We start from the raw sequence: 14,335 nt of genomic DNA on the forward strand, positions 1-14,335 counted from the left end.
ATAGTTACAATTATCTGTCTGTGATATCCTGCAAAAAATTGAAATCCATTTGAGCTTTACATCCCTATTAAACAAATCAAACCCTATATCGGGTTTTCTGTCTTTTTAAATTTCCAGTTTGCGCTTTAGCAGACAAGAACCTCCGGCACCACCCTCATGGGAAATCCAAATCGTCCTCCAAAAATCACAGTAGATTCATGATTGAATCTACTAATGATCTGGAAATTTTGAGGTTTTTCCAGTCAGTTTTGACCTCTGTAAAAAATCGGATTTCTCAGACCCCTGGGAAAATCTCGATTTTCTTTTGTCAGGATATAGACAGATCTTAATGCACCGACTACTCCAAATCTGTAGTCCTTCTGCAAAAACGTTCAACATGAAAGTTGTTCCTAACATGATTTCCTGTCATTAACCAAAATTTAGGAATTTTTGGATCTGTTTCATTATTTTTCCCAGATTTTCTCTTTCTGTCTAACAGATTCCAATGTCCAGAAATTCCAGAGATTTAGGTCTCTGATAACAGTGTGACCTTTTCCAAACCGTAACCCGAATCCCAATAGTGTCAAAAGATAAAATCTTACTATATTTGTCAGGGACATTTTCCCACAATTTCAGCCATTTTCCCATCTGTCTGCCATTTTTACCACATTTTCTACCGAAACCTGTCTGTTTCCTTCATTTACTAGAGTCGTCGGATTCCGATCCGACTTGCCGGAGTGGTACAGCTCCGACCATAGGTCAAAACCAGAAAGTGTAAAAGGCAAAAATCCTTGCCTTACTGTCATCTGTCATCCCATAAAATTTGGGAAATTTTTATGGAAGTTTGATATCCTAAATCCCCTTTAGAATAAATATTTTAGGCAAAAATCATGAAATTTAGGGTTTTTATTTGAATTTCCATATTTAAAAATACAAAAAAATTAGATTTTCGAGCTCCATTCTATTTTTAGGGTTATTTTAGGTGTCCATGCCAAATTTGGTTTAATTCCAAGTTCATTTGCTCCATGTGTTAGTTTATCTTTAAATTCAGAAGCGAAAATCAAGCGAAAATCAGGTTAAATTCGATATTTTATGATATTTTCGCCATTTTAGGGTTTTTATCATGTACATAAGCATGTAGAATCATATTAGGGTTAATTTTAATCTCCTTTGCATTTCATATTTTTCAATTTTGCAAAATTTATTTCAGAAAACCCTGGTTTCAAGGCCATAGTCTTGTTATTGGGGGTATTTTGGTCATTTTGACCTAAATTTCGAAATTTCAATTTCTAATTCTCCCAAAATTTCATGCATATCATCATATTTCATCATATTATGTTTGATTTATTTCATTTTATTTTCAAATTTCCAAAATTTACAAAAATTCTTTCAGAAAACCCTGATTTCAAGGTCATCAGGGGTATTTTGGTCATTTTGACCCCAATTTCGAATTTTCGAGTTTATTTTCGAAATTTATTCATTATTCATCATGTTTATATCAAAGGGGGTATGATTTTGGGTTTATATCTGAATAATATCCGATAATTTCCCATATTTTCGGATAAATTCAGAAAAACCTACATTTTTGTGCTAACCTTGTTTTCTAGTTTTGCAGGAATATTCAAGAAGAAGATTTTATTTTCTTATTTTATTTCAATTCAATGTAACATCAAATGTAATAATTTGGAATAAGAGTTACATTTCTGCTTAGAATAGGGTTGTATTGCATATAGTTTAATTTATGCAAATTTTAATATGTGATGTATGATTCATGCATATTTGTTTCAAATTCACTATGGTTTACACGAATGGCACGTGCACAAGCTTTTATGGAGTTTATAAACTCGGTGGGATTCGTATTTATGGCCATAGTCAGAATACGAAGAAAACCAAGATTTATGATCTTCGTATTAGCCACATTCAGCCTACACACTTAGGCTAACTTCAAAATGCACTGCATTTTTCAAAGTTTTAAAAGGATTTCCCAATTCCTCAATGAAATTCCCTTTTCAAATTCATATTCATTCATTCATATCATTCAAATTGCATTATTTTCAAACTCATTTTCCAATTTCAATTTCAGAAAATTCAATTTTCTCAAGAATTTCCAAGTCTTTCTCAGGATCTGATTTTCTCAAAATCCTAAGTTTTCAAATGACATTTCAAAGCATTTCCCAAGTTCAAATCAAGATTTTCCTATGTTTTCAAATTCTCAAATTTCAAAATCCCAAGTTTTCAGAAATCGATTTTCTCATATTTTCCAGTTTTCCTGAGAATTCATTTTCCATTTCAAAAGTCATTTTCCAATAAATTTCTTAGATTTTCTCAAGATTCTCAAATCCATTTTCTCATAAAAGCAATTCCAAGTTTCCAATCTCAAAACCAATTTTCTCAGTTTTTCAAGTTTTCCTGAGAAATCACTTTTCAATGCAAATTTCTGATTTCCAATGAAATTCAATGATTTTCCCAAAAACTCCAATTTCAAGCACTTTTCCAATCATTTTCCAAATGCATTTCAATTTTTCAAAGCAAACATCATAGTTTCTCAAACTTGCATTTTTTTAAAAAATTTCATAGCACAAGCCTGATTCTTTGTGCATTCTAGGAAAAATAGAGCATAATTTAGATATTTGAGTCAAGTTAAAGCACATAATTGGTCCTTGGTTCAATTACCTCTGGTAAAGGCGTCAGGAACGGTTGAACCTCGTACCGACAGGCGGATCCCATTCCATGGAATTTTCCCGCAAAATTTTCAAAACGGAGGCGAGTAAATTTTCAAAACAATTTTCAAAACTTTGGTCGAGTTTGACTCGCGGAATTCGTTTCTCTCTCGCAAGGGAGGGGAAAAATTTTTGCGATGATAACATCACCCAAAGATCCACGGATATTCAGACAAATTTATGCGGCTCACACCATATCCAAACAAATGGATGAACTTAGAGACCTGAGATCTACAAAATCACAAATTCCTGGATTTGTAGTCTGTTAGGGGAGGGTCAAACTAGAGATCCAGGGACATGAGAGATCTTTAGAAATGGATAGGCGCTTAATGATAAGTGATTAGCAGTTTTTTCTGCTCTTTTAGTATTTTTTTTATAGTTTTGACCCATTAAATGTGTTGGGTATGATCAATTTATGAGAAATCCACACCCTAGTCATGTGTTTTTTATGAAAAAAAATGATATTTGGAGCCTCGAAATTTTACAAAGATTTTAGACCGTTGATTTTTTTAACCTTAAAAAAATCCACTCCTTCAAGAGTTGATCCCTATAAAATCAAGTATATAGATCACATCAGAATTTAAAAATAAAATAACCTGAAAAACCCATTAAACATATTTCATTAAACACCTACCCCTCACTCGAGAGATCTCATATCCGGATTTCAAAAGTGAGATCCACTATTTGTTTTTCAAAAAAAAGCTTTATTGTGTGTTACGATGGCATTATTCTGAAAAAAATATATTTCTTTTCAGAAAAAAAAAAAAAGACATTGCACGTGGATTCCACTATTCTCAAGTTTGGAGAAACAGTGCCTATGACAAAACGGAGTCGGTACCACAATTGATAAATTTGTAGCTCTGGATGAGACCGCGGGAGAGTCACTAAAACTTTTGGAAGTCCAGTAGAGATGCCGGGCACGGCATTACATTACGTTTGATTGAGCCGGGCATATGTCCAGAGTAGGGGGTGTCAACCGGTCTGGTCTGGTTTGGTTTGGACTCAGGTGGAATCAGACTTGAACCCGGCTTTTAGTGGTTGGTATTGGGTCCCAACTAGGGTCTAATTGGGTTTACTATAAAAAAAATTATACCCAAATCCGATAAGAACTACATGAACCAAACCCGAACCATACCCAGTAAAACTATATTTTTTTATCATTTTTACATTGAAAATTTACGGGTCTTAATCTGAACTCGAGTCGGGTCCAAGTCTGGTATGAAAATTCACAAACTATACCCGGGTTCATATATTAATCAGTTTGAGTCCGGACGGGTCTGATTATTTATCACCAGACTTGGACCCTATAGGATTTAGTTTGTGTCGAGTCGGGGTAAACCCGACCCGTTGACACCCCTAGTCCAGAGTTATCCCACCTACTAACACACCCGAATACGGAACGGTGATGGGCCTACCATGAATCGCGAAGCGAGAGCATACCTCGGTTGGGTTGGGACCCATAGCCCATCAACGGATCGAGACCGAGCGCCGAGGTGACTCGTTGTTCTCTGTCAGTCAATGGACAAACCGCGCACACGATTTCTTTGTTCTCAGCCAAAAGAGAGGAAAAGGGCTCAGCTGGTAGTGGCGCAGGCCAGTGAGCGCGACTCATCAGTCAAGAAGGAGAAGGAGTAGGAGGAGGGAAAGGATGAAGGCCTCTCTGAAGGGGCGGTACGAGACCCACGGGAAGCCGGCGTCCGCCACCGTCTCCGTCAACGTCAGCAACGTGCAGCTCAAGGCCACCGTCACCGACGCCACCTTCGTCAACGGCCCCAGCTTCAACGGCCTCGGCCTCTCCCTCGTGAAGCCCGGCGCCTTCATCCTCGACTACGACGTCCCCAGGAAGGTAATAGCAATGCTCGATTCTCTCTTTATTTTATTTGGGGTTTCTTCTTTGAATCGGGTGCTAATTTCTAAGGGGTTTCTTCTTTCTTTTCTCCCATCGGTATTAGGATGTGAGATTTCAGTTTATGAACTCGATTAGGGTTTTCGAGAAACCCCTGAACCTGACCTATATTCATTTTCGAGGGAGCGGGATGACCACCCTCGAGGGAAGCCTCGTCTTCGATCCCGCGAACAAGCTCTCCACCAACTACGCCTTCAGCTCCGGGAATTGCAAGACCAAGTATACGTTTACTCACGGGGGAGGGATCAGAACTTTCGAGCCATGCTACGATCTGGTGAACAATTCGTGGGACTTCGCCGCCTCGCACAAGTTCTTCGGCGGGGACGTGATCAAGGCGTCGTACCAGACGTCCAAGAAACTGGTCGGGTTGGAGTGGTCGCGAGATTCTAAAGAGACGGGGTCCTTCAAAGTAATTGTTGAAAATCCTTTGTTTTTTTCCCCTTTCTGGATTGAAGTGTGTTGGCAAATTTTCATTTTTTTTTCTCTTCCTGATTTTGCTTCCGTTTCAAGTTCTTGATATGCACATGTTTCTTGATGCTTTTGCTAATTCGATCCATTGGCAGCATATATATTAATCTTAAGTCATACCTTAGGATAGAAAAAAAAAGTTACTTTTCTCTTTTCAGGACAAATTTTTATCGTGGTAGTTCCAAATTAACCGATTGAACTGGCAATACAATTGTTGAAGTTGAAGAATTGAGCAGTCCTTTTACATTTACCTCTCAAATATAAGAAATATATTAGCAGATAGAGATGCATAATAGAGTTCTCGATTGTGTGCTGATCATCCTCTGCTCGTCATGATTCTGTTCCTTAATTGGAGGGGAGGGAAGGAGCTTCTTTTTCTTACTTGCTTCTATTAGAATAGTGGGAAGTACGTAGCTGCTTATGCATATCATGATGTTTATATTAGTTTTTCAGAGACCAATTGGAATTTGTGGACTACAAGAGAAGGAGATTTATCGGGGTTGTGCACAGTACTGTTCATTCGTGTTTCTGGTTAGAGATTTTTTTTTTGGATTAGGGTGTTTCTGGCTAGAGGTGGTTGCTTATGCACCAGTCTTTGTTCTAGTTCATGATGCATGTTTGTCAAATGGAGAAGCATAGGTAACTAGAGTGATGCATGATTCATATTTCTCTCTCTTGAATAGCTTAAGCCTATGTACTATGTAGTGTTGGGATAAACCACCACGTTGGTGGTGGTTACCCACGATGTGGGTAACGCTCCATCTCTGAAGATGTTCCTTCCGTTAAACCTGCACAAATAAGGGGGAACGGTTACACAATCATTCCCATTTTGTGTCTATAAAAAGGAGGTTTCATGAGCAACCTCATACGGGAAAAAGAGAGTGGAAAAACAAAACTGTGTATACAGTGAAAAACATAGTGAAAGAGGGAAAAAGGTCGACTCACCGGTGGCATTTGGAGGCCTGCGCTTGTGCTGGCTGCAAACCGGCTGAGTTGAAGGAAACCCCTCTCAGGCAACATCTTCCGCCCTCCGGCAATGGCCGCTTCAGGTATGCATTCTGTGTGTTTGATTTTGCAAGGGCTCCGACCGGTTGGTGGCTGAGGCGCCGGCGACTCCGGACCGACGGTGAAACACCCCCAACAATGGGTTATGGGCCCACACCCCGCATCCGCTGCGGGGTGTGCTCTGGCCGTCCGGCATGGCAGATCGCCTGGGGCGATTCTGCAGCCAGTCGTCGGTAGGAGGCATCGCCGGCAGGCAGCGTGGGTCGCCGACAGGGGGCGGCGATCGTCTCTCTCTGCATCTGGTGAAGAAACACGAAATAGGGTTTCGTGTTTTATTATGGATCCGATTTTGGATCCGGCTTATACTGGGTCAGACCCGAATCCGGTAAGTACCGGGTCCGACCCAGATCCGGTAAGTACCGGGTCTGACCCAGATCTGGTTATAACCGGGCCTGACTCGAATCCGGTAAGTACTGGGGCAGACCCGGATCTGGTTATAACTGGGTTTGACCCGGATCCGGTAAGTACCGGGTCCGACCCGGATGCAGTTGTTACCGGGTCCAACTTGGATCCAGATGTTTTACCGGGTTCGACCCGGATCCAATTCAAAGTCGGGTCTGGGTCAGATCCATATTAAACTGGGTCTGACTCGGATCCAGTAAATATCGGGTTCGACCCAGATCCGGTTTGTGTCGGGTCCGACACGGATCCAGTCTACAACTTGGTCCAACCCGGATCCAGTAGGGTCCATGCACTATTTGGCCTGAACCGGATCAGGGACTGATTCGGCTCCTTTTCGGGACCGGTTCGGATCCGTTTTTGATCGGTTCCTTCCAGTTTCTCATCGGTTTCGAGATGCTAAGACCCTGTTTTCTTAAATATAAGAAAATACAGGGATTTTGGCATACTATAAGGTTTTTATAAACTTTTGTTCATGCTTGACCTGGTTCAGACTCTTGGATGACTGGTTCGGGGCTGTTTCAGACCGGTTCAGAGTGCTTTAAGACCGGTTCGTGATACATATGACTGGTTCATTCAGTTTTCGAACCATTTCGAAGGTCATATGACTGGTCCATTCGGTTTACGGACCATTTCAAGATATTGTTTTTTCATATTGGCATTAAGGATAGTTAGATGGCTTAGTGTTTTCATGTCACCAAAGTGACTGAAAACACGTATGTCATCAAAGAATTTTATACTATCATACAGTTTAAGCCGATATCCACATTGTACTTAGAGTCATGAAACAATAAACGACCCAAAGGTAGTTTTATCGTGTTTGGAATTTAAGTAGGGTAAAATAAGGTAAATGTGTTTAGATACATCATACATGAGTATCCAAAGGTACCTTGTGTTGATGGTCTAACTTCACAAAAACCTTAGTTTTACCAAATATGGTCGGTAGGCGAAGTGGTTTCGCGTGTCGGAGCTCTTACCAAAGTAGGACTCCGATGACCCCCTTCACTCGCCTGGAAATAAGTATATTAAGGGTATTTATTCTTTTGCTTTTTCAATTAAAGTTTTAGTTTCGTACAAATGTTTTTTGATACTTGTCTTTTGTCATGCAGTTTCTAGTTCTGTGATTTTAGATGGCTCAAGCTCTATACCTTTTCTTGATGGATCTAATTTTAGTGATTGGAAAAAAATTATTTTTTTTACATTAGGGTATATGGATTTAGATCTGGCCCTAAGGATAGATAAACTCGCTGCCCTCACTGATCAGAGCACTGCTGATTAAAAGATTGTTTTTGAGAAGTGGGAGCGCTTGAATAGGCTTAGCTTGTTGCTTCTGCAATCTAAAGTAGCTAAGAATATTCGCAGTGCTATCCAACAATGCAGAACAGTGAGGGAATTCATGAATGCCATTGAGGCATAGTTTGTGAGTTCAAACAAGGCCAGAGCCAGTACCCTGATGTCTAAACTCATATCTATGAAATATACTGGAGGAGGAAACATTCGCCAGCACATTTTGGAGATGAGGAACATATCGTCTCAACTAAATGACATGAAGCTCACCATCTCTAATTCATTCCTAGTGCATTTAGTTTTTAACGTCCTTACCTTTGGAATACGGACCTTTCAAAATCTCTTACAACACACATAATGATGAATGGACGTTACATCCAAGGTAGGACCAAAGAAGAATGCATTTAAGAGAAATGCTAGGAAGAAGCCAACTGAGATAAGTCATCCAAAGACAAGCAATCTGACTCTACTTCTATAAGGTGCTTCTTTTGCAATAAGGGACACATGAAGGCAGATTGCATAAAGTATAAGAAGTGGTTGGAAAAGAGAGGTAATTTGTTATTTGTTTCTCATAAATGTAATTTATTACAAATTTCTTAAAATAGCTGATGGATTGATTCTGGTGCTACTGTTCATATTTTCAATTGTCTACAGTTGTTCCTGAGCAGAAGGGAACCAACAATGCATGAAAAGAGCATCTATTCGGGAAACAAGATGCGTTCACATGTGAAGGGTGTTGGAACCTGCAGGATTACTCTGGATACAGGCGTAGTTTTAGATCTTCATGATGTCTTTTATATTTCATCGTATATTAGAAACTTAATTTCAATTTCAAAGTTGGATAAATTTGGATATTGTTTTAAGTTTGAAAATTCCAAATTGTTCATATTCAGAAATTCAATTGAAATTGGTTCTGCATCAGTTTATGATGGTTTATATAGATTGAATGTGAAGATTCAAACTCAGGAGTCTCTGACTTCTGAATACGCATTGGTTGAAAATAAACGTAGCTTGACAAATGATAAATCTTACATGCTTTGGCATCGAAGGTTGGGTCATATCTCTGAAAAGAGAATTAAGAGACTTGTAAATGAAGGGATCTTGAAATCTCTAGATTTTACCGACAATGACCCATGTGTTGATTGCATAAAGGCTAAGCATACAAACACATATAAAGAGGGTGTCAAACGCAACAGTGAGATATTGGAGATAGTCCATATGGATGTATGTGGACCGTTTTTTCCCTATTACACAGGCAAAAAATATTTTGTCACATTTATTGAAGACTATTCTCAGTATATGTATCTCTACTTGATCTTTGAAAAATCTGATGTTTTTCAGATGTTTAAGGAATTTAAGAAAGAAGTAGAGAAACAAACCGATAAGGTTATTAAGATAGTCAGGTCTCATAGAGGTGGTGAATATTATGGTAGATTTACTGAGATGGGGCAAAGGAAAGGACCATTAGCGTGATTTCTCAAAGAGGAAGGCATTGTGCCTCAATATATCATGCCTGGTAGTGCCTATCAGAATGGTGTAGCTGAAAGGAGAAATCGTACGCTTAAGGAAATGGTCAGAGTTATGTTGAATTATTCAACACTTCCCATAAAGTTGTGGGGTGAAGCCTTAAGGACTGCTGTGCATATTTTGAATAAGGTTCCTACGAAATCTGTACTTAAAACTCTTTACGAACTGTGGACAGGTAGGAAACCATCACTGTCTTATATGCACATGTGGGGATGTCCTGCAGAGGCTAAATTGTATAACCCTCACATTAAAGCCTTTGATCCAAGAACAACCAGTGGATATTTCATTGGTTATCCAGAAAGATCAAAAGGGTACAGGTTTTATTGCTCATCTCACTCACCACAGATTGTTGAAACGGATAAGGCAAAATTCCTAGAAGATGGTTCAATAGGATTAAGTGCACTTCAAAGACTTGGTTTTGAGGTAGTACAGAATTCAGTTTCGTTACCTGTTAAGGAAAACATCGAAAGATACCACATTGTTATTCTTAATGATGGTGTGGTTGATCATTCGATTGTTAATGCACAAATCCAAAGTGAACCTATTGTGGATAATGCGGAAGAGCACGAACAGGATGATCAGGTTCAATCTGAGCCTAAAGAACGACCTGTTTGGCGATCCACAAGGATTAGGAGATCTGCTATACATCCTGATTATGTGGTGTACCTTCAGGAGCCTGGTGATTTCATAGATATGGATGATGACCCGTTGACTTTTATGGAAGCTGTAGAAAGCAAACAATCTACATAGTGGATAGAAGTCATGAAAGAAGAGTTAAACTCTATGGTTAAAAATCAAGTGTGTGATCTTGTCACGTTACCTAAAGGAGTAAAGCTCGTAGGGTGTAAATGGGTCTTTAAGATCAAGAAAGACTCCAAAGGTAACATAGAGAGACATAAAGCAAGATTGGTTGCTAAAGGATTCACCCAGATGGAGGGCATTGACTATAATGAGACATTTTCTCCTGTCTCAACTAAGAAGTCAATGAGGATAATTTTAGCCCTCGTAGCTTATTATGACTTAGAGCTACATCAGATGGATGTGAAAACAGTGTTCCTCAACGGGGATCTGAATGAAGAGGTATATATGGAACAACCTCTTGGTTTCTCTAAAAATGATCGTTTGGTTTGCAAGCTTAACAAATCAATATATGGACTTAAATCGGCCTTCCGACAGTGGTATATTAAATTTTCTCAAGTCATTGTAGCTTTCGGGTTTACAAAAAACATTATTAATCAATGTATATACCTTAAGGAAAGTAGGAGTAAGTTCATTATATTGATGTTGTATGTGAATGACATTTTACTTGCAACCAACGATATAAAGTTGCTTTCAGAGACAAAACAGTTTCTTGCAGCACATTTTGATATAAAGGATATGGGTGAGGTTGCTTATGTTCTTGGCATTGAGATCCGTCGAGACAGAGCAAAAGGTGTTCTAGGCCTCTCACAGAGATCCTATATAAATAAGGTGTTAAAGCGATATGGGATGGAGAATTGTTCTCCTAGTTCTACACCCATATCAAAAGGTGACAAGTTGAGCCTAAAGGATTGTCCGCAGAACGACATTGACAAAGCACAGATGAGTGCTTATCCATATGCATCAGTTGTTGGCAGCTTGCAGTACGCGCAGACATGTTCTCGACCAGATATTTTTTTTGCAGTAGCAGTGCTTGGCAGATTTCAGTCAAACTCAGGTTTACCCCATTGGAAGGCTGCGAAGAAAGTCTTGCGGTACTTGCAAGGGACAAAAGACTATATGTTGACGTATCATAAAGTTGATCACCTCGAGGTCATTGGCTACTTAGATGCGGATTTAGGAGGATGCCTTGATAGTAGAAAGTCTACTACTGGGTACGTCTTCTTACTTACTGGGGGCACGATCTCTTGGAGGAGTGGAAAGCAGACGACCACTGCTGCCCACACCATGGAGGAAGAATTCATAACATTGTACGAGACTACTTCGCAGGCTATATGGTTAAAGAACTTCATATCACAATTAAAGGTGGTCGATTCTATTGGGAAGCCACTTAAGGTCTACTGTGATAATGAAGCTACGGTGTCTTTTTCGAACAACAACAAAAGTATTACGTCATGTAAGCATATGGAATTGAAGTATTTTGTTGTTAAAGAAAGGACGGAGAATCATTTAGTGCATATTATTAATATTGGTACCAAAGAGATGATCATTGATCCTCTTACTAAAGGGCTAGCATCGGGATTATATTCCGAACATGTAATGAGGATGGGATTGTTAAACTTTTTTTGACATATGCACATAAATAAAGTGATCACTTTCAGTTTTTGATTCTCATTATGGTTGTTGTTAATCTCATAAGGATTAGAGATTCAACTAAGGACCTATAGAATAGAATAAAAAGGTCATTCTATTCATCAAGTTATTCCCATAAGGTTTTCTGGTTAAAGGGTTTATCGTCGGAACAAGTGGGAGAATGTTGGGATAAACCACCATGTTGGTGGTGGTTACCCACGATGTGGGTAACGCTCCATCTCTGAAGATGTTCCTTCCGTTAAACCTGCACAAATAAGGGGGAACAGTTACACAGCCGTTCCCATTTTGTGTCTATAAAAAGGAGGTTTCATGAGCAACCTCATACAGGAAAAAGAGAGTGGAAAAACAAATTTGTGTATACAGTGAAAAACACAGTGAAAGAGGGAAAAATGTCGACTCACCAGTGGCATTCGAAGGCTTGCACTTGTGGTGGCTGCAGACCGGCTGAGTTGAAGGAAACCCCTCTCCGGCAATGGCCGCCTCAGGTACGCATTCTGTGTGTTTGCTTTTGCAGGGGCTCCGACCGGCTGGTGGCCGAGGCGCCGGCGACTCCGGACCGGCGGTGAAACACCCCCAACATGTAGTACAATGTGCCTGGCTAGATAGACAAGTTTAGTTCAGTGCATGTTGTTTGTGAAGTGGCACTCTCGTCTTTAACAAATCTATGGTTTTTATATTGGTGTTCAATAACAGTTGAGCGTACTACTTCTTTTGGAGTTCCACCATTTGCTTGAAACATCTCGAGTATGAAGACAGCAGTAATGGGCCTTGAGACATTACATAAAGACTCCTACATTGGTCTCATCATTCCTTAACTTGTTTCTCCTCTGGATTGTTTTCATCATGTTGTGCTAACTTACATAGCACATGTAAAAGCCACGGTAATAGTGTCTTTGTGTCTAATATTTCATCATTTTGATTAATGGTTTGATTGTTGGTTATTAGAAATTTTACATTTTAGAACAGTAAAATTAGTTCCTGCATCAGGTTTATAATAAGCTAATTAAAAATGTATATACTTGGAATAAGTGTATTAGTTAAGATAATGATCGTGTAATTTAGATTCAATCCAAACTGGCCGCTGATTGACCGCTGATTGACTTGACTTATTCTCTTTTCTGCTATTTTAAATAGAAGATCCATCTCTCTTTTTTTGGGGGTGTTTTTTCATAAGTGTTAACATGAACATCATTCTTTTTTATACATTGAAAAAATAGTACCAGATTTATGTATTACTAACATGTTGGATTGTGAAAAAAAAAAGTATTAGCACGTCTATGTTCTCCAACTATTAGCTGAACTCTTCTGAACATTAATGAGCGCCAAAAAGCCTCCAGTGTGCACTTTCTATATGTTTTCTGTTAAATCCTAGTGAGAAAATATTGGCAATTTCTGCAAAATATCATGATAATGTCTCTGACTTGCTTCTCTCTACTAGCATATCTACTATTCCCCAAGTCTTTACTGAACCTCTGTTTACCATTTATGAGGCCCAAGAAGCATCCCATATGCACTATATATGCACTATCTATTCAAGCAAAGCTGCAAAACGGTAGCAGTGACTTTAACAAGTTTACCACAAACTCATCTCCTAACTCCTAATGAATTGGAGTTCAGCTTCGATTATGCTTGTAAGTGTGTGTGTGCATAAAGTAAATTCCAAACCTAGTGTAACTGCAGAAAGATTTAAAGTCTTTATAATCTTCAGTTTTCCTACATCAGGTTTTGCCTTCTTACTGATATAGTATCATCATAATCTAGAGGGTTCTTCATTCCTGTGAAAAGACCAAAAAGTCAAAATTTGATGTTTCAGTCAGGTGGTCTCCATGTTTCTATTCCGGATTGATGATGCCTCAGTCATATTACTGCCCTGTCATTTTCCTTTTTCTGTATGGTAGTGTCCTTGAATGTATCAGTTTCTTATACAGTATTATGGGTTTCTTCTTTGCAGATCTTTACATCTTTCAGCTTGGCAGAGGAGTTTAAATTTCCAAAGATTGTTGCTGAAACCACATGGAATTTTGAAATGTGATAATCACAAAGCAATAACTCTGTTAAGTTCCTCAAACAATTTTTGTTCTTTCAGTTGCGATTTTTGAGGTCCTTGACTTTCAATCTCATGTTAGTGTTATCACAAAGAATCATCATTTATTTGGTTGGTGAGCTGAGCTAAAATAGCTTGATTCACTTTTCTCATCTAGCACAAGTGTTCATTTATCACTGATGTTATTAATGATATTTGTGATTTGTTTACCTTTTGTTGAGAGTCAGCATTTTTTGCAGTTGTGGGTGTTTTTTGGGAGATATTCCTGCAATTTTTCTTTTGTTCAGCTGTATCTTAGCATGACATTTTAGAAATTCTTGAATCTGTTTGATATGTATAGGATTTTGATATCTGCATTGCAAAGGAATGAGAGCTAAAAATCTTGACTAGCTCCCACTTTTATCACTTGTCATGAATTTTGGATGAATTCATCCGGTCATTCAAACATTATAGCTCCATGTGAATATTTTGGGGAGATAGTTCTATCACTCCATCCAGATCTCAACAGCCCTATCTTTTCATTCTTCAGGTGTACGTCTGTGCCATTGGGTTATTAATTCTTGCTGTCCTTCATCCGTAGCATATATGTCCTGTGACTTCTTTGGCCTTCATCCTGGTATGTGTCATAGATGGGTTTTGTGTTCTAGA

At 38.9% G+C, this 14,335-nt stretch overlaps 1 protein-coding gene across 1 annotated transcript; it reads left to right on the plus strand.

The window, feature by feature from the left end:
• The first annotated feature begins 4,251 nt into the window (after positions 1–4,251).
• LOC149841579 (outer envelope pore protein 24A, chloroplastic-like) lies at positions 4,252–13,892 on the plus strand. The gene is made up of 3 exons (XM_089998558.1): positions 4,252–4,545; positions 4,652–5,014; positions 13,595–13,892. Exons 1-3 carry the CDS (start codon positions 4,348–4,350, stop codon positions 13,673–13,675), a joined length of 642 nt encoding a protein of 213 aa, XP_089854684.1. The 5' UTR covers positions 4,252–4,347; the 3' UTR covers positions 13,676–13,892.
• The last annotated feature ends 443 nt before the right edge of the window (positions 13,893–14,335 follow it).

This window comes from Nuphar pumila, chromosome 3 (assembly GCF_984573655.1).
Source record: "Nuphar pumila chromosome 3, dmNupPumi1.hap1.1, whole genome shotgun sequence".
In the NCBI taxonomy this organism is placed as follows: Eukaryota; Viridiplantae; Streptophyta; class Magnoliopsida; order Nymphaeales; family Nymphaeaceae; genus Nuphar; species Nuphar pumila.

Bases quoted from the DNA above. Each gene is read 5' to 3' on its own strand.
- LOC149841579 (XM_089998558.1), top strand. From the start codon at position 4,348: ATGAAGGCCTCTCTGAAGGGGCGGTACGAGACCCACGGGAAGCCGGCG. The intron at 4,546-4,651 runs GTAATAGCAATG...CATCGGTATTAG, and splicing joins ACTACGACGTCCCCAGGAAG to GATGTGAGATTTCAGTTTAT. The intron at 5,015-13,594 runs GTAATTGTTGAA...TCTTCTTTGCAG, and splicing joins AAGAGACGGGGTCCTTCAAA to ATCTTTACATCTTTCAGCTT.